The sequence below is a fragment of the Protopterus annectens genome, chromosome 13.part0 (assembly GCF_019279795.1).
Source record: "Protopterus annectens isolate FY-2018-M chromosome 13.part0, PAN1.0, whole genome shotgun sequence".
NCBI classification, from domain to species: Eukaryota; Metazoa; Chordata; order Ceratodontiformes; family Protopteridae; genus Protopterus; species Protopterus annectens.
In genome coordinates, this window is record NC_056747.1 from 402,875,087 (window position 1) to 402,895,613 (window position 20,527).

Genomic DNA, 20,527 nt, shown 5'->3' on the forward strand with positions numbered 1-20,527 from the left:
AACTGAAATCAAGGTTTTCCTTTGTATTGTCAAAACAGAGGGTTGGCTACAAAGAGGACCCTCAGCAGTAGGTATATAGACAAACAGAAGTTACTGAGGTAAACATGAGGGAAATGCCAAAACCAAAAGAATGTCACTGGCATAAGTTTTTTCTACAGAAAGGAATTAGGGAAAAATACAGCACCTCCAAAAAGAGGAAGCCAATCTGGTGGTCCCCTGCCATAAACAAACTTTACAACAAAAGGAAGAAACTGTTGCAGAAAAGAGGAAACTCCCAGGATGCAAAAAACTCCCTTAGCCTCACTAAGAAGCTGAGATCCCTCATAAAATCCTCCAAAGCTATTTACATAAATAAAATTGCCAAAGATTCCTAAGACAACCACAAGCCATTCTACAGCTATGTCAAGAATCTAAATGGCGATGCTCAGATCTGTTCTGAGCTACAGCAGAATGGCATTAAATATACTGATCCCAAGGATATTGCCAATATCCTGGCAGATTAATTCAGTGCCAACTTCACTCCCCTCTCACCCACTAAAGGGCCTATCTCAATACCGAAAGATTGCCAAATTCCGGTAATAACAGCCACACAGGTAAAAACCGCACTCTCCAAAGATAAGAATACAGCATCCATGGGACCAGACGACATACCAGGCTGTGTTCTACATGAACTACAAAATGAACTGGCACCTCACCTAAGTGTCATGTTTATCATAGCCTCATCTCAGGCTTCATGCCCAATGAGTGGCACACAGCTACAGTTATCCCACTCCACAAGGGGGGATCCACATTGGACCCTGGGAACTACCGCCCCCATCAATCTGACAAGCCTGATCTGCAAGGCCATGGAACTTATAAACAAAGACATTGGCAACCTTCAAACACTGAACCCCACCCAGTTTGGGTTCGTGAAGGGCTGATCTTGTCTCCGGAACCTGAATGACTTCTTCGAATCAGTCTCCAGAGCTGTAGACGAGGGTAAGGTGGTCCACACAGCCTATCTGGACCTCGCCAAGGCCTTCGACACCATCCCCCACTCTGGAATCATAGATAGACTTACTAAGCTAGGCATTAATCCCTACGTCATTCGATGGGTTGCCAACTGGCTTACTGACAGAACCCACACTGTAAAAGTAGCCGACTCCAAATCCAGCTCCAGATAAGTGACAAGTGGAGTATCTCAGGGTTCAGTCCTGGGACCGCTCTTGTTTAGCATCTACTTCTCTGAAGTGCAGGCTAACACTAAGGGACTCTGGCTAACAAAGTTCGCACATGACTGCAAACTGGGAGCCATTACTGAATCTCCAAATGATGAGGATATTCTACAAAAGGGCCTTACAGAAACAGATGCTTGGTGCCAGAGCCATGGGCTCAAGCTCAATGCCAAAAAATGTACAGTTATCCCCTTTGGGAAAAAACATGTACCTGTGAATTACCACATAGGTGGCAGTACACTAAACTCTGAAAGTGTGAAAAGAGACTTGGGGACACAGGTGGACAGTGGTCTCACCTTTGATATTCACATCGCCACAACAATCAGAAACTCCTTCTATGTGGCACACCTCATCACTAAGGGCTTTTCATCCAGAAAAAAGGAGGTCATTGTCCCACTGTACTCATCCCTCATTAGACCCATTATAGAATACAATGGCCCGTTTGGTATGTACCTCTCAAGACATCTGCAACAACTGGAAAGGCCGCAGAAATACCTCACTAAAAGAATCACAGGCCTAAAGCAGATGCCCTATGCTGACTGTCTAAAAAAAAACTCCAGCTATACTCTGTCGCATATCATCTACTCAGAGGCGATCTCTGCTTAAAATACAAGGCCATGTCAAACCCAGAGCTGTTGGACATGCTACACTTAAAGAAATCCCAATCCCTCAGAGCGACACGCTCCAGGGATCTAAACCTTGGTATCACAATGAACAAAACATGCTGGAGGGATAGTTCCTGACCCAGAGACTTTCCAGATTCTGGAATAGACTGCACATACACGTCAAGCAGAGCGCCTCTTTGGCCCTCTTCAAAAGGAACCTTGACGACTGGATTGGAGATAGGAAATTCCCGCTGGGGATCATGTCAGTCGCCCTGCTAGAAAGGGGTCCAGGGAAGTACATATTGTGGGAAGAAATAGCCAGGGAACTGTTATGGTTAGGCATGTATAGGCCCTAGGTCCAATAGCCTAGTACCAACCTATGAACCAATGAACCTATGTACCTGAATTCACAGGTGAAGATGTTCTACTTCATATCAGTATACTTAAGAGTGACAAAGCCTGACGTAATGGAGAAACTAGGGCCCAAAAACAGGGACAGATTTTAAAAATTGCTCATATAAACTTAGAAAGTTGTTAGAATAACATGATTTGTGTTAGCATGCATTTTTGAAGGATATGAAGTCTGAAACTCAAATGTATGTCATTTAGTGACTTCAATCCACAGATCACCCCAGTGAATTGCCAGGAAACCATAAATTTTATGAGGAACAGACCAAAAATATGTGGCAAAAATCTGGAGAGTCGAGAGCTATGGTTCAAGCAGATTCACTGATGCAGTAGTGACTCTTGGATTTTCCTGCTTGAAGAAGCCAGGATGTCGACCCAAATACCAGATGTCGCAACTTTTCACTTTGGCTTTGTAGATTCCCTTCTCTTCTAATATGACAACATTGGTGACATAAATGGTAACTGGTAGGCTATATCTTCAGGTCTTTCTATTCTCACCCTGCAGCCATAGTTAAAGGTACACAGTATGACCTGTTTAGTAGTAGCCCAATCCAATGTCAAGGTGCCAAACTAGGGAATCAGGAAGAGGATTTAAACAAGGAGTAGAACACGGTGAATAGGGTACCCACCCCGACCCCAGGGTATAGGTCATGAAAAAGAGGGGAACTGGTACTGCAACACTGAATCAAGTGAAACATTTACAAACATAACTATACTATGCTCTTCACATGTCAGTTTTGCAGTATTGACTCTTGGGTGATTTTCATCCCTAGCCAATGTTGGGTGTCTGACAAAAAAGGGGTAGGGGGCATCAAACCATGCAGGGTGACAGAGGCTAATCCTGCCATGGCATTAGTATATGGCCAATAAACTGTAATGACTGGCAAAACTAAACTGTAATGACTGGCAAAACTGTAGACTGATGACCAAGTTGCTGCTGAGGAGATCCCTGCACTACCTTAGGACAGTTATAATGGCAGTCATGGCCTTAGTAGAGTGAGCTCTGACACTTGTTTTGCTTAATGCAAGTAACAAAAGGCAATACACTTAGCAACACATTTGGAAATGGCCTGTTTCGTGACACAATTTCCTTTCTTTTCATTTGCAAAGGCAACAAAAAGATAGTATGACTACATATTTTTGTTCTATCTAGGCAAAATCTAAGCTGCCTATGCACATCACCCCCATGTTGTGGTGGAAGAAAACTAGTAGATGAAAGGATTGATTTAATGACAATTCATTCAGTACTTTGGGCATGAAGATTTAGTTAGTGCATAAAGTGACCATGTTCTTACTTAAAAAAAATAAAAAACAAGAACAACTCTGTACATATAAGAGACTGCAGTTCAAAGATCCATCATGCTGAGGTTGAAGCCACCAAGACAGTTTTCCATGTCAGCATCTTGACAGGAGATGAAATCAATAACATACTGAAACTATGTGAGAGGAGAAAATAAACCTAAAATCATACAGGTTACCAGCGTCCCAAAGCAAAACAATAATCAAAGCAGTGAAAAAAAAAAAAACTTAAACACGGAGTTACTATTGAGGCCCAAGGTGAATGAAACAGTCCAATTATGTTGGTCCCTGCACCATAAGATGTAATAATGATTTCTAGAAAATTAATGACTTATCCCAATTTGACACTTATCCAATGCCCACAATGGATACACTTAACTGCTATGTAAAGCAAGGATTTTGACCACAGCAGATTTAACAAAGGGGCACTGCTGTCACAAAATGGCCTGTAACAAGTACCAGATGAGAACTGAAAACATTCTCAGTATGTGCAGGCTGCTCAGACACTTTGTACACAACTTTGCTACCAAACCTTGCCCTCTGACAAACCTATGAAAAGGTAAGGCACCTATCCACATAAAGATGACAGAAGAAGTGGATGAAACTTTTAAGCAACTAAAAACTATCTATTTTTCCAGCTAGTCTTGGCTGCCCTTCACTTTGCTAAACCCTTTTTTGTTTTTCACCAATATTCAAAGTAGGGCTAGGAGCTGTGATACCTCAGAAAGTCAGTGTTCAGGTACATCCAGTCTGCTCCTTAAGTAGGAAGCTAAGTAAGGCTCTGACAAGACACTCAGCCACAGAATAAGAATATCCTTTTTTAAGTGCACAAGAATCTCTCTATGTTACTATTTCTTGAGATGTAGCTTTACTACAGTAACTGAGCATGCACCCCTGCAGTGGATGTACAAGCAAAAGTATGTAAACACCAAATACCAAATTGTGCAATTTATCTATACAACTTTTTCATTTCATCCTTAGGCACAGACCTGGCAAAAGCCACAAGAATGGGGATGGATTACACTGGTCTGATAAACTCATCACATTCAAAAGGGAACCGGGAGTTCTAAGCCAGGAAGTGGGTGTGTGTTGGAGGGGGGCACTGTGGCACAGCATCTGTTTCACAAGTGAAAGTGTGTATGTATTTTATACATTAAACACTGGCTTAAGAAAGTACAGTTTTGTACCTACCATAAATGTAGATGTTCGAGTGCTAATACAGCTGCAGTCATAACAGATGGGTTCTCCTGCCGTCAGGCGGGTCCTCGGTCGGCCGAATTCCAAAGTCTAGGTCCGGCGTCGGTTGTTGTCGCTTTCTTTCCTGACGTCAGTGCGACAGGGGTACATAAGACACAGCCGACGCCATTTTCTTCAGTCTTTCTTGCCCCAGATGTCAGGTGCCCCCAGAAGGAAGGCAATATATATATATATATATATATATATATATATATATATATATATATATATATATATATATATATATATAATATATAATCATGCAATGCAATATAATCAAAAATCAGTAGTTGCAAGCAAATACACCATAGAAGGATAACCCAATCAGGTTGTAAGATGAGGAGTTAGCCACTAGGTCTGTACCCAGAGGGGAAGGAGGGAAACCTGGACTGCAGCTGTATTAGCACTCGAACATCTACATTTATGGTAGGTACAAAACTGTACTATGTTCATCGTGCATACAGCTGCAGTCATAACAGATGGGTAGAATCCCAAAGCTACGCACAGGGTGGTAGGCACTAGGTGGAACTGGGAGGAGCCAGAATGCCCTGCAACACAGCAGTGGCAAAGCCTGCTCTAGTTTTGGAGTATAAAGGTAGGTGGTAGTGTTTAGTGAAGGTATGCACAGAACTCCAAGTGTCTGCCTCCAAAATATCTTTGGTAGGGACTCCTCTGAGGAAGGCTGCAAAGGTAGCTGTGGCCCTTGTGGAGTGGGATCTGATGCCTGTAGGTACAGATTTACCATGAAAGGAGTAACAAAACCGTATGCAGTGGCCTATCCATTTTGAAATTGTCTGTTTGGAAATTGGCTTCCCTTGAGCTCCTACAGCATAGGACACAAAGAGTTGTTCTGATTTCCTGAAAGGCTTTGTTCTGTCCAAATAGTAACGTAGCTGTCTATGGATGTCTAAGGAATGTAGCAGCCTTTCCCCTTTGTTTTGAGGATTGGGGTAAAAGGTAGGTAAGTGTATGGCCTGATTTAAAGCTACCCTGGATACTACCTTAGGCATAAATGACGGGTTGGTTCGTAGGGAAACCCTGTCCTGATGGAAGATGAGAAAGGGCTGCACAGCCATGAGGGCTTGTAGTTCGGAGACCCTACGAGCTGAGGTAATAGCCAGAAGGAAAGCTGTTTTCCAGGACAAATATTGCAAATCTGTTGAGGCAGCTGGTTCAAAGGGAGGCAATGTTAATTTTTCTAGAATGTAATTAAGATCCCAGGCTGGTATTGGTTGTTTCCTTGGAGGTCTTATATTCTTAGCCCCTCTGAGGAACTGCCTTAAGAGTGGGTGAGAGAATAAGGGTGGATCAGTGTTGTATTCTGCAGAAATGGCGGAGGCATGGATTTTGATGGAGGAAAATGAAAGTCCACTGTTCAACAGCTCAGCTAGATACTGTAATATCTGAGGCAAATTCAGTTTTCTAGGATCCTGGCCCTTTTTCTCATTCCAAGCAAAACCGTTTCCATTTTTTGGAGTAAGCTTTTCTAGTAGATGGCCTTCTGGCCTCCAAAATGACATCCTGCACCTCCTTGGAGAGTAGGGTCTGTTGTGGTGTTAAGGAATTTTCCATGCAGCCAGATTGAGTGTTTTCAGCTGACTGTGAAGAGTTTTGTAGCTGTGCTGAGTCAGGAGAAGAGGCATTAGAGGCAGGGTCCAGGGAGGAGAATGTGTTAGGCTCCTCAGGAGTGGGTACCAGTGTTGTCTTGGCCAGTCTGGAGCAATCAGTATCATCTTTGGTCTGTCTGCTCTTGCTTTCAAGAGCACCTTGGGCAGTAGAGGCATAGGTGGGAAGGCGTAAACTGTCCGTGCTGCCCAACTGAAAGAAAGGGCGTCCACTCTCCAGGCCTTTGGATGAAATGTCCTTGAGCAGAATTTTGTCAATTGATGATTCCTGTGGGAGGCAAAGAGATCTATGTCTGGCCTTCCCCACGCTTGGATTATCTTTGTAAACACTTGAGGATGCAACTTCCATTCGTGTGGGTCTGTCATATTTCTGCTTAGATTGTCTGCCAGCGTGTTTTCCAAACCTGGCAGATACTGTGCTTGAAGATCGATTTGCCATTCCAGAGCCATGTTCCAAAGTGACATGGCCAGCCTGCACAGGGGGTATGAATGTGCTCCTTCTTGTTTGTTTATGTACCACATTACTGTGGTGTTGTCTGTTCTTATCAATAATTGCCCTGGATGCAGGAGGTCCTTGAAAGCTGTAATTGCATTTATCACTGCTAGCATTTCCTTTTGATTGATGTGAAGGTGCTTTTCCTTTTGGGACCATTTGCCCTGAATGCACCTGTCTGTCATGTGTGCCCCCCAGGCGTAGTCTGAGGCGTCTGTTGTGATGACTTGATTTGCTGGAGGCTTGCAGAATGGTAGACCTGTGTTTGTTTGGCATGCTTGGGCCCACCATAGAAATTCCTTTTGCAAACATGGAATTAGTGGTATTATTGTTTCCAAACTGTGGCTGTGTTGAAACCATAGGTTTTTTAGGTACCATTGAAGTTTCCTCATATGCAACTTTGCACATGGGATTAGAAGAATGCAAGATGCCATGAAGCCCAGAGCCTGCAGGATTTTCCTTGCAGTTAGCCTGGTACAATTTGCTAGCATCTTGAAGTACTGAGTTAGTTGCCCCTGTTTTTCTGGCGTAAGATAGGCCATATGGGTGTTTGTGTCCAAGTTGGCACCCAGGAAAATTATTTTCTGAGATGGTGTTAGCCTGGATTTCTCTTTGTTGACTGTGTATCCCAGAGAATTCAATAACCGTGTTACATAAGCCAGATGTTCCAGAAGTATGTGTTTGCTGTCCGCTTGGATCAGGCAATCATCCAAATAAGGGTAAATTTGTATCCCTTGAAGTCTGCAGTAGGCAATTACTGATGCCAGGCATTTCGTGAATACTCTGGGCGCAGTAGATAAGCCAAAGGGCAATGCAGAGAATTGATAGTGGATTGAACCTGCAAGAAATCTGAGGTATCTTCTGCAGCTTTGTCTCATTGGGACATGCAGGTATGCCTCCTTGAGGTTCAATGTTACCAGCCAAGACTCCTTGCCCAGCATGGGAAGAAGCTGCTGTAAGGTGAGCATCTTGAATTTTGGTACGAGTAGAAATGTGTTTAGGATGGATAAGTCCAAAATGGGTCTCCAATCGGTTCCCTTCCTTGGTACCAGGAATGGTCTGGAATAAAAACCTTGACCTTGTTCGTGAGTAGGTACCTCTTGAATAGCTTTCATGTCCATGAGCTTTGAAATTTGTATTTGAGCCTCTGCCCTTTGATTGTGTGGCAGGTTCGGCATGCCTCTCATTTTGGAAGAGTGTGAAAATGAAATCTGTAGCCTCTGTTTATAATGTCCAGGATCCATTTGTCTTTTGTGACAATATGCCAATTTTTTGAAAATAATGCCAGCTTTCCTCCCAAGGGTGCTGCCACCTGAGCCTTGCTTGGCATGCAAAGGGGAAAGTCATTGGGTTTGTTTCCTGTATTGTTGTGCGCTGTCTTCGCCACCTCTTGGTGCTGGAGATTGCCATTGTCTGCCTCTATATGATCCTTGAGATTGTCCTCTGCCCCTTGTGCGCCTGTATCTACCTCTTTGGGGCTTGTCTGTGGCTGGAAAGGACCAGTTTTTTGAAGGCCAATTTCTGCTAAAACGTGGTGGTTGGACCTGTAGAAAAGCTTTGACAGTTTGCATAGATTTAGCTTTTTCTTCCATTTTCCGTAGTATCTCCTCAGCATTAGGACCAAATAATACATCCTTTTGTAAAGGAGCATCTAGAAGTTTAGCTTTAACATGATCAGGCAAGGTTTGTTCCCTAAGCCAGGCATGTCTATGAATGACTGATCCTGTAACAGCAGCTCTACTTGAGGCCTCTAGAGCATCATAGCCACATTGTAAGGTGTGTTTACCCACTTGTTCTGCACTATGCATCATATTCTGCAACTCCTTCAAATCTGGTTGTTCAGGTTGTGACATTTTATTCCTTAATTGTGATAACAGAAACTGCTGATATTTAAGCATATGGAACTGACAATTTAAGGCCCTCATGGCTAGGGTGGCCGAGGTATATACCTTTTTTCCCCACCTTTCTAAGAATCTAGACTCTCTCTCGGAAGGTAATGGATTCTTAGCAGTAGAGGCCTTCATTCCCTTGGGGCCTTGAGAAATGGTTTCAGGGTCAGCATTATGGCTTTTGTAAAGAAATTGGTGTGAGTTAGGAACTCTGTAGTACCTATCAGGCTTGACTGGGGCAGGAGGCAGGGAATCCGGATTAAGGCAAGCCTCCGAGTAAACATCATCAAGTATGTCCAAGACAGGAGGTATCGCCAGAAGTCTGTGCTGAGGTAGCAAAAGAAATTCCCTAAGCCTTTTCTTGGAATCTGAAAAATCTTGGCCTTCCCAATGGAAGTGTTCCCTCAAGGTATGCAAGGTTTCCCCGAAAGAAAAATTCTCTGGGGGGGGATACAGAAGGAATGGACTGCTCTGCATCAGAATCTTCAAAAGGGGAGTACGAGTGTTCCTCTTCATCAGAATGTTCTGAAATAATGGAGCCCTGGTCAGAAGAGGGAGAATCTTCCTCCACTCTGGGTCTCTTGTCCGGAGGGGAACCCCTGATAAGAGTAATTAAATCCTCAGCCATTTTGAGCATCTGCTTTTTAGGCATGGGGCCTGGAGATGGGCCCTGTGCAACAGGCCTCTTGGAATGCATGGCTGATTTAGACTTAGTAAAGGCCTTTATGGAAAAGGAAGATGAAGGTCTGAAGACACCATGGGTGGAAGTGGACCTGTCCACATTAAGAGGCTCAACACTCACAGTGGCTTCGGTAGCTGTAGTCAGGGTATGGGCCGAGGAACCTGCGGTCTCGGTTACAGAAGACACCGCCAGAGAAGTGTCGTCGGTAGTCAGGGGCTGCATAGGCGCCTCGCTGAGAACCGGACCACGTGTAGCCGGTTTTGGCGTGGTGTCGATGGAGACCGCGGACCTCGCGTGTCGGTCTTTGTCCTTGCGTTTTTTGGACAAAACAGTAGTCGGAGTCTCCGACGACATTTTATAATTAAAAGCTTTACCAAAAAAGTGCTTGGCGAACTCCGCCCGATGCTTAATAGTGCGTTTATTGAAAGTAGCACAAAAGCGACAGCCCGAGACGTCGTGGTCTGGGCCTAAACAAGGTATGCAGAGGGAATGGAAATCCTTATGCGGTATTTGCTTCCCACAAGAAATACAAATGTTAACTTTGTCTGACATCGGTCTGAGGCAAGAAAAGTTTCCCCAACGGGGTACTTAGCTTTAAAGAAGACTTCGGTTTCCAAATTTTCATAATTTCAGTAGCTGGCCGACCGGCACTTGGGAACTGCTTCTGCTTTGGGCACCGCGCGGCAAAAAAGACTGAAGAAAATGGCGTCGGCTGTGTCCTATGTACCCCTGTCGCACTGACGTCAGGAAAGAAAGCGACGACAACCGACGCCGGACCTAGACTTTGGAATTCGGCCGACCGAGGACCCGCCTGACGGCAGGAGAACCCATCTGTTATGACTGCAGCTGTATGCACGATGAACATCATGATGACAGTAAGTACAGACAGTATATTATGGTAGCAAAATCTTGCAACAGCCCAGACAAATGTAAAATCAGCTGAAAAAGCTGTTAAAAATGCAGCTTATAGTCAGTGTGATCACAGGTATCTGCGTCTCATAAAGATGGATTTTAAGGAAGTGTGTGGGGATTTTTGGTGGACCCTCATCAAAGGGAGTTATGGAGACACCAAAAGATCTGCTGGAAGTCCTGTGGATTTACTCAAGGAGTACCAAGAGACTATCTGGGGATCCATCTGGGACTGCAATGTAGCCCGACTTAAACTGCAACAAAAACTCTGTGATCAACACACTCATAACATTGCCTACACAGATTAACACAAAAGAATTGCAGCATACCAGTAGCAACCAACCAATGCAACATACACATACTCCACCTTATGTTCTATCAAACGTTTTCAGTAACTTTACATAATCATCTCATTCTCAAAGAGCAACTATTCCGAACTGCACAATGTTCATTAATCTACTAATTGCTACCCTAATACTCTCTCTCTCTCTCATACTCAACATCTTACCACTCTCTCCTTCATCCCAACCTCCTCTCACCCATCATTTACACAAGACACCAATGGCTATAAAGTAAGAATTACCCCCACCCTATACAGCTACACTGACATTCACCTTTCAAGGTGACTTGCCTGAAACTGAAACAGCACAAACTATCCAAATACCACAAGCCAAAACAAAATACTTTTCTTCCACTTGCATCCTATCATGCACCATAATTCAGAGAGGGGATATTCAGGGCTGGTCCAAAATGCATCTTAATCAACTCACATCCGAAAACATACTATAAAGCTGCTCTAAACTTCTTAATATCATTCTATGTACAGTAAACTCATAAAGCAAGTTGCATGGATTTCTGACCACTCCCCAGACATCCCCTCCATAACTGAAAGTTGGCTAAACTAAAAACCAGAAATAAGAACTTGAATTACATACTGATAGGAAAGATAAAACAGGTGGAGTAGCCTTTTTTTTTTTTATCCTAACACACTTTACCTTAACCCCCACCAACACAGCACTTTCCAGTTCAGTAATGAGAACTGATTAGCTCCTGCCTCAAACTTAACAATAAAAACATCTGCTTTACTGCTTCATACATCCCCCAGGCAATAACATCCTTATAGCCTTAACAGATACTCTTCTAGGCAGTTAGTAGTATCCCCCAGGAAACCATTCTTTTAGGTGACTAACAGACTGGAATTCAATCACCATGAACAAAAATCAATACTAGATAAATACATATGGATTCACTCGACGTATCGCTATCCCTAGCAGGTAACATAAATTACATAACTCATCAATAATAAAACAGATTCAAGCATCTGACCCTAGTAAACTTACATCAACTGGCTCTCTCTCAGACACACTTGGTGACCAACTACCAATGTATGCCTATAGGCACCCCCATATGTATCCCAAAACACCACTATAACATAGACTGCAACCTCACAAAATCCGATGTAAAAGCATTCATATGTAACCTAAAACTGTGTAAATTTAACATGATTAAACACCTGCTGATGCAACAATGGAATTTAATCAAATCTTTCTCAACATATTCAACAGAATGCACCCCCTCTATGACAAAAAAAGAGAGCAAAAGTAAATCCTGTCTCATGATTAACACAATCAACTAAAGAATTAATCCATAAAAGAGATATAGCCTGGAAATCTTGGTTAAAACAGAAAACAGAACAAAGCCATCAGACATTCAGGCGTCTGTAACCTAATTAAAAGTAAAGTCATTGTAGACAAAAATAGACCATCTTGCACTTCAAAACTCTAACTATAACAACCCTAAAGTTTTCTGGGTCTCCACAAATAAGCTACTACACCCTGGCAGAGAAAAACAACCTACTCCCAACCCCAACCTTTCTGCAGAAGTTACTGCCACCAGTTTCAACACTCAGTTCATCCAAACTGTTGCAAAACTCATAAAAAAACACCAGTTATACTGTCTTATCTATCTGCATGACGACATCCGCAATAACTCTAAAACCATTCCCGACATAAACAATAAAAAACTTTGTTTTAAATTAAAGCCCACCAGCCTAGCCATTGATAATGTCCCAGCAGAGTACCTCAAAACCATTACAAATGCAGTGGCCTACCCAGTACTCATATTAATCAGCAGGTCAGTTCAAGAAAACTGTATCCCTGCTATCTGGAAAAAACTTACATCCTGTCCTTACACAAAAGAGGACACTTTGTAGTGCTACCACATTACAGACCAACTACTTTATTTCCTTCTCTTTCAAAAATCTTAGAAAAATTGGTTGACAGTCAACTGCTCCAATACCTTACAGATAACAGAATTCTCTCTCCCTTTCTTATTAAACATGGATTTAGACCAAATCATAGCACAATAACTACCCCCTTGGACTCTATCACTACCATTAATCTTACAAGAAACAATGGCAAAATGGTTTCCTTGGTATTTGTGGCTTGGCCAAACTGCTCCACAAAATAGTGTATAGGTCTCTCACACCCTAGCCTCTAACGGTTCCACAACTACTTAATCAAGAGACACCAAATTGTACAGTGGTAATCAGCTCTATCTTCCTTTCTTCCAGTCAGTTAGGGCACCTCTAGGACCCAGCTTAGAACCTTTACGGTTTAATTATTTTCATAAATGGCATCTGAAAAGCCTCTATGCATGCATCCCTTATTTAGTAAGTGGATGACAATCCTCATCAGTGTAGCTGACAAACTGTCTAAACTCTAGTTACCCAAGAGCTCTTCTCTTCCATTGAAGCCTGGCCAGGTAGCTCCCAACTTCTGGGAAATACTAGAAAATGGTTTCTCTTTACCCCTAAATCTTACTCAGACACCAACCTGGACATCAAACTCAATTCCTCAGGCAATGCAGAGACTTAAAGGGTTACACATACAAAGTTGCTAGGTGCTACTACAGACAAAAATCTAAAATTTGATCTGCATATACATTAAGTAATCATAAAAACACATCAAAAACTTAGAACATTATATCAAATGCCTCACTGAATCTAGTACAAAATTACAGCATCAGTTCATACACTGTTTTATGCTTCCCCTATACATGTAAACCTCCATGCCATCCTATCTCCAAGCTACAATGATGCTGCACAGTGTATGCCAGTAACCTCCCTTATAGGGCCCATCACTAAACTGCCCTCAAAAAACTTGACTGACTAGAGGTACTTCATCACCTCAGTTGCTCAGAGCTATTTGTTGCCAACAATTTTGCACGTAATCCTAACAGGTGTCCCACCCCTAAAAAATACTTACCCCATTAATAAGTCCAGTCTAATAGCTACTAACAAAGCTAGTAACTCAACAGGGGAAGCCATTTACTCAATTCACATTCCTAAACTCTGCAAATCACTACCTATACTACTAAGACTCAATAACAACTTGTCTACTTTCAAAGATTAACTAAACATCATCTCAAAGACACCTGGCTATGTTATTACTCGTCACCAGGTTAACTCAAACAAAATCAACCTTCTCCCTTATAACCACTGTCCCACATCTCTCTTGGTTCCCAAAGTATTTGGGTTTTAGTAACAAACAGTGACGATTCAATTGTAAATAAAATGTACATAGACCAAGTCCCTACTCATTCCAACACTTTTGACACTAAGGTCCACAACTAACACAGTTACACCTACAATATGCTACTTATTACTCTACCTCCTTAAAAGGTACATTACCCTAACGCATCCTGAACATTTTGTCTAACTCCCACTTACAAGTATCTACATCCTTTTACTCATGCATATCCATGGTTACAACTTATCTACTACAAATGCTTGTATATGCTATATTACATTTTAACAAGATATTCTGATGGTACCGGCAGTGCTAATGCACTGCACCAGTGTGATTGTACTACTGTGAATGTATTCTTTTATTCAAAATGCATATAATGTGAACCAGTTCAATATGATGCTTTTTACAATTTTCTAACATTGCAATATCAAATATAATACTAATGTTTCAACCACATGTTAATTTATACTGTATTTTGTATTATACTGAAGAAATGGAGCTTTTCTCTCAGGGCCTCTGACAAAAAGGGGTTCTATACCCAGTAGAACTTCCCAGTTAAAAAAAATGAATATAAACAGATAAACAGACTGCAACAATTGTGGTCCTTATTTGGAAAACTTACATTAGAACAGAAAACTCAAGAGGTGCAATAAGTTGACCAGAGATGTACAATGCAGATGTGTTCTTATTTTTTACTTAAGCAGGAAATTAACTTTGATTTCACACTTTACTGTAAATAAACTGCACTTGTCAAGAAAGAACCTCCACAGTGTTATAACCTGCTACTTTATACACAAAATACATGGGTTCCAGACGTTTGATTCATTTTTACTTGTATTACTGCAGGTTTGCACAATTTAACTCATGAGTGCGCATTATGACACATGTATGTATACTTACACACACACACACACACACACACACACACACACACACACACACAAGGTATACTGCCCTCTACAGACTGCTATGGGATGTGTGGAATCTAGGAGGACCAACACCTGCCCCAGGTGGAGGAGGCCACACCCCATTTTTAAATAGGGGAAGGTGAGAGACAGGGTGAGAGAGAGAGATGTGGGGCCTCTATTGCAGACATTCCTGTTAACTGTCCAAACTTTTGCCTCATATTTTTGTGTTCCTCATAACATTTGTGATTTTATGGTAGATCACTGAAGATTGAAGTCAAATAATAAATGACAGCCATTTGAGTTTCACACTTCATATCCTGCAGAAAATACATGCCAATGTAAGACCTGTTATTTTAGTGACTTTCTAAGTTTATAACCACAATACTTAAACTCTAACCCTGATTTGGGGCCTTTGTCACCCCATTATTTTTGGCTTTACCCAGAATTATTGCAGAAAATGGTTCACAAGAACACTGGAAGAGGGATTAGTACTGTGAAGGGATACACAAGGGGGGGGGGGTATACAGCATAAGATATTTACCAGAAAAAATGGCCTCACAACTGAGTCACTTACCTGAGCAGGATGTTGAGTCATTTACCTGGAATTAATTGTATTATCGTACCATAAATAACATACAGTGCACAAAGTCACAGTAAATAAATTACAATGAAACCACACAGTCTCTCTCAAGTGTTGTTGCTAATATTACAATAAATATTTGATTAACACACACTGTACGCACATTTTATAGATAGATGGAAGCATACATGCATATAAGTTGTAAATATGGGACAGCATGTAATATTAATAAACATATAAAATGCAATTGCTACACAACTCAGAACATTCGTCAGTTTAATTTACAGCTCTGAAAACTTAATCAGACTGCCAAACTAAAGATTTTAGTGAAAAGTCACTCTGCACTTAAATGTTTCCCTCACCACGTCTGGAGCTTTCTGGATTTGTGTGGCAAGCTGCAGAGATTTATTAGCAGATAAAAGCTGCTCCCGTAAGGCCTCTGCTTCTCTCTGAGACACCTCTGCCCTCTTGAGAGAACGAAAAAGAGAGAAAATGGAAAACATGTTCAGTTTTAACATATGACAATTATTACAAGCAAATTCATCAGTTCATGCATGGTTAAACATAATTGATTTTTTTGAATACTCAACTTAATAAATGCTTAAAAATACAGAAAGAGATGGATTTTGATTTTAAACCATACAAGGAAAAAATAATTGAGCGATTATGACAGTAATTTAACGCTAGAAGCAAGGAATCCCCTGCTGATGTTAATGTTGCGGCCCAGTGAATTTTCCCATCTGAGTAAATATATGTGGAAATGGAGCCATTTTATTCAATTTCTTTCTTGGTTCATAGACCAGAGAAGCTCTACTGAAGATGTACCGTGGGAGCAATTTGAAAAGGCAAATGCAAAATTCAAACACACTTGTTCTGCACGTCCATACATACCTTCAAAACAGACAATCCTAGTATAATTTAACACAAAATTAAAGTATACAAACATTTCTTCAACTTCACACTACAGAAATGTTTCTATTTAACTGCCTGAACTCCTTAACGGAGGCCAAATAAAGAATATTTCAGTGACAAATGACAAAGCTAGCATTAACAGGAGTGAAGTATAAGCAACTAAGACCCACTGTTACACACCATTTGCCCAAGAGAGTAGTCTGAAAATACAAAAACTGATATACTACCAACTTCTACAATTTCCCTATAGTATATTATCTTAAATCCACACTAGTACCTTTGTCAGGCGAAGCAATAAAGCCACGGTTAAAATCTTCAGTGAAAACTCATTTATTTAGCAGATTCCAACAGTTGCAGAACCACCAGCACTAACACAAAACACAAAGTCTTAAAGTCTACGTTTTCATTTGATACACTTCATCAGATGTGGGCCATCTACAAATCAGAAACAGCATCCTTCGTAGTTAAGCAACACTACCAGTTAGTTACAGGGAGATGGTGTGTTTATCCAGAAGCCTTTAGTTGTCCAGCTTTATTCCAGTTGTTTAGTTCAACGCTCAGTGCTGCGCATTGAATGCTGTATGATATTGGTGGAAACAGTTACACCCAAACAGGGCTCTGCTGTTGATAACTGATTTTATTTTTCCAGACAATACACTGTCCAGAAAAGGCAATCTGTTTTCTGGACAGTATCACTTAATTACGGACAGTCTGGAAGAATTCTGGACAGTTGGCAAACCTTACTGTACTGTGGTGGTTTCACTTTCAAGACATTTGTGTGTTTTGTGTTAGTGCTGGTGGTTCTGCAACTGTTGGAATCTGCTAAATAAACAAGTGTTCACTGAAGATTTTATCCGTGGCTTTATCGCTTCACTTGACAGAGGTGCTAGTGTGGATTACTGGTCTTTGTGTTTTGGTACCTGGTTGCTTGCTGTTTTTGGATATTATCTTAAATACAGAAATAGAAATGTAACAATGACACTAAAATGAATACATTAGAATCCTTTAGTTAGACAGCTAGGAAAGCAGAGTTGTATAATTTGAACATACTAGAACAATAGATGTTTTAATGACCACTGTTGCGGTAGCCTTGGCTACATGGGTTATATTATGCCAAGGACATAATAGCAGGACAGCTTCCAAAGTGTCAAGAGTACCTTCAACGTGCCCAAACTGTCAAGCAGCTTGAACTGAGCTGACTAAAAGACAAGTTTGGGCATGAAGCCCTTCAGAAATTTCCTGAGAGCAGAGAGAGACAGAGAGAGAAGGCCAAGCACTGAAAGTATAATGCTAGTAACAACAAAAATAAATGTCGACACCCTGGCATAATAAATGCACCAAAAAACAGGGGTGGGGGGGATGGAGTGGCTACAGTGGCAGTGATCATTCGAATATCTATTATTATGGTAAGTTCAGCTTACACAACTAGACTACATTCATCACACTGATCACTGCTGCAGTAGTCTTAGATATATGGGTAGACTACTTTAAAGGATCATAGGAAGTTATTAGGCTATTGGACCTGTGGCCCTTACAAGCCTAGCCAAGAATTTAGCTCATGTTCTGACAAGTCAGCACTCAATGCCCCTGTCCAACAGGGAGACAGGTGGAATCCCAGGGGTGTATCTTCTGTTCCCCATCCAGTTATCCAAGTTGTGCTTAAAAAGGGTTTCATGAGGTACTATGCTTGATGTAAAGATGGGAGTCTATGCCACAGAAGGGGGAGTCTCTGGGACACAAATCTTTCCTGCCAACAAGTCCTACTGATGTCACAGACCAGGCTGAGGTTGCAAGTGCGGGTTATTTGAGTGGAGCTTGACTTACAGATATGCAGCAGGCTCATCAAGGCGAGGTCTGAGATTGCTTTGTATGCCAGACAGAAGTCACCTCTGAGGAGACTGTATGAGACTGAGTAGAGGGACAGGGCTTTTAGCCTATCTGTGTATGACAGATGTTTGAGGCCCTGTGTTCTCCTTGTGAGGAACCTCTGAAGTCTCACCCACTGCATGTGCTTTGTGAGGTACATGCCGAAAGAGGCATTGTACTCAATAATGGATCTTATGAGGGAAGAATACAGAGGTGTTATAACCTCCTTGTCCCTGGATGAGATACCCTTACTTATGAGGTGGGCCATGTAGAAAGCTATCTGTACAACAGAGGTAACATCGAGGGGTCAAAAGTCAGTTTGCTATCAACCTATGAGCCCAAGTCCCTCCCGACTGACTGCGTGCTGAGGACCTTGTTATTAATGTGATAATTTGTGGGGATGTCACTCTCCCCAAAGGGGATGATGATGCATTTTTTGGCATTCAGTTTGAGCTATGTTTCTGGCAGCAGTCATTTGTCTGGGTGAGACCCTCTTGCAGGATGTCCATATCACTAGGGGAATTGATGACAGCTAACTACATATGGGAAGTGGAAGGAGAAGAGTCCAGGAGCACCTGGCGAATGGTACTACCAAAACCTGATCTGAACCTACAGAAGGAATCAAGCTTATAGAGCTTTGTAAAAGTATGCACAGAGAACTAAGTGGCAGCTTCAAGAAAACATACAGAATCCAACCCATTACCAAAAGCAATAGATGAAGCCAAGGCCCTGGCAAGGTAGGCCTTGCCCCTGACAGGAATAATTTTGCTACGGTGAGTATAACAAAAAGTAACAGCCTCGGAAAACCATTTTGTTTTTATACAGTTGTCCCTTTTTACCCTCACAGGAAATGAACAACTGTCCACATATTTGAAAGACTTAGATGTCAAGACAGTACCCGAGTTGTCTGTGGACAAGTATCCTTTTCTCCCTTGTTTTTAGATTCAGGAAAGAAAACAGGGAGATGGATAGTTTGGCTTAAATTAAACTTGGATACCACTTTAGGCATAAAAGAAAAATTCGCTGTAAAAGAAACCCAGTCCCTATGGAAAATGGGAAAGGGTTGACCATAAGTGTTTGCAATTCAGCTGCTCTTCTTGCAGAGGACAGAGCAATCAGTAAAACTGCTTTCCATGTTAAGAACCTCAAGTCAGCCAGATTACTTGTTCAAATGGAGAATGTATTAGCTTTTCTAACACAAAATTAAGATCCCAAGGAGGAACAAATGGTCTTCTTAAAGGCCTCTTATGCAAAACATCTTTCACGAACATTTGGACAGGAGATTTCAATGAAAGAGGAGGATCCATGGACAGACATGCTAAAATTGCCAATAACTCAACCTTGATAGAGGAATAAAAAAAGGCCATAGAATAGTAACTCATATAAATATTGCAAAACCAGAGAACAACTAGCAGTGAATGGGTGCTGGTTATGTTGTTGGCACCAACCAGAAATCGTTTTCTATTTGCTGATATACAATTTTCTATTAGCAGGCTTTATCGCCTCCATTAGCATTTGTTGCACATCCTGACAAAAAAGGCATCTAAAGGGAATTAAGACCTTATTATCTATGCAGTCAATTGAAGAGGACTGATGCTGGGGTATATATCAAACACCCCTGTTCTTGTGTTGAGTAGATACAGTCTGTGAAGAAGCTTGTGGTAATTTACCTTGACCATTTCCAAAAGAAGGGAAAAACACAGCTGCCTGGGCAAGAACAGTGTCACCACAATGATCTTGGAGGATTCCTTCTGAATCTTCAGAAGTTCCCTGGATATTAGTGGAAAGAGTGTGACAGCACAAAGAACATTCCTATCCAAGGAAAAGAAAAGGCATTTGTCTTTCAGGCCGTCTTCCATTAAATCCTAGAACAGATTTTTGCCAGTTGATTGTTCAGACAGGAGGCAAAGAGGGCTACTTCAGCAACTCCCAACAGATGGATAAAATTGTGTAAGACTCCCTGATTTAGTTTCCATTCATGAGCGACTTCTGTGGTCCTGCTCAGCTTGTCTGTTGCACAATTTTGCTCTGACGGAATGCAGGATGCCTCCAACATCAGACAGTGAAGCTATATCTCAAGACAACATGGCTAATCTGCAAAAAGGTTAGGATCTGGTTCCCCCTTACCTACTGAAATGATACATAACTTTGGTACTGTCTGTAAGCACTTGAGGTCTTGAAGACCAAAGATGGTTTAGACGGTTGAATACCTTAATCACAACAAGCATATCTTTTTTTTTTTTTAACATCTTTATTGAATCATCACTTCTAACAAAGGCAAATGTACATTTATAAAAATAATGAAATTGTAATAAATTAACATTAGCAAATATTAAACTTTACATATATTGCTATATATCACATAACCTAA

At 41.5% G+C, this 20,527-nt stretch overlaps 1 protein-coding gene across 2 annotated transcripts in view; it reads right to left on the reverse strand.

Annotated features, from left to right (window-relative positions):
- CUX1 (cut like homeobox 1) overlaps positions 1 to 20,527 on the reverse strand; it is a 3,879,009-nt gene that overhangs the window by 1,938,204 nt on the left and 1,920,278 nt on the right. For both annotated transcript variants that reach the window (XM_044054027.1, XM_044054028.1), the window contains exon 10: positions 15,741 to 15,845. In XM_044054027.1, coding sequence (XP_043909962.1) covers positions 15,741 to 15,845 — 105 coding nt within the window. The remainder of the gene's footprint in view (positions 1 to 15,740; positions 15,846 to 20,527) is intronic.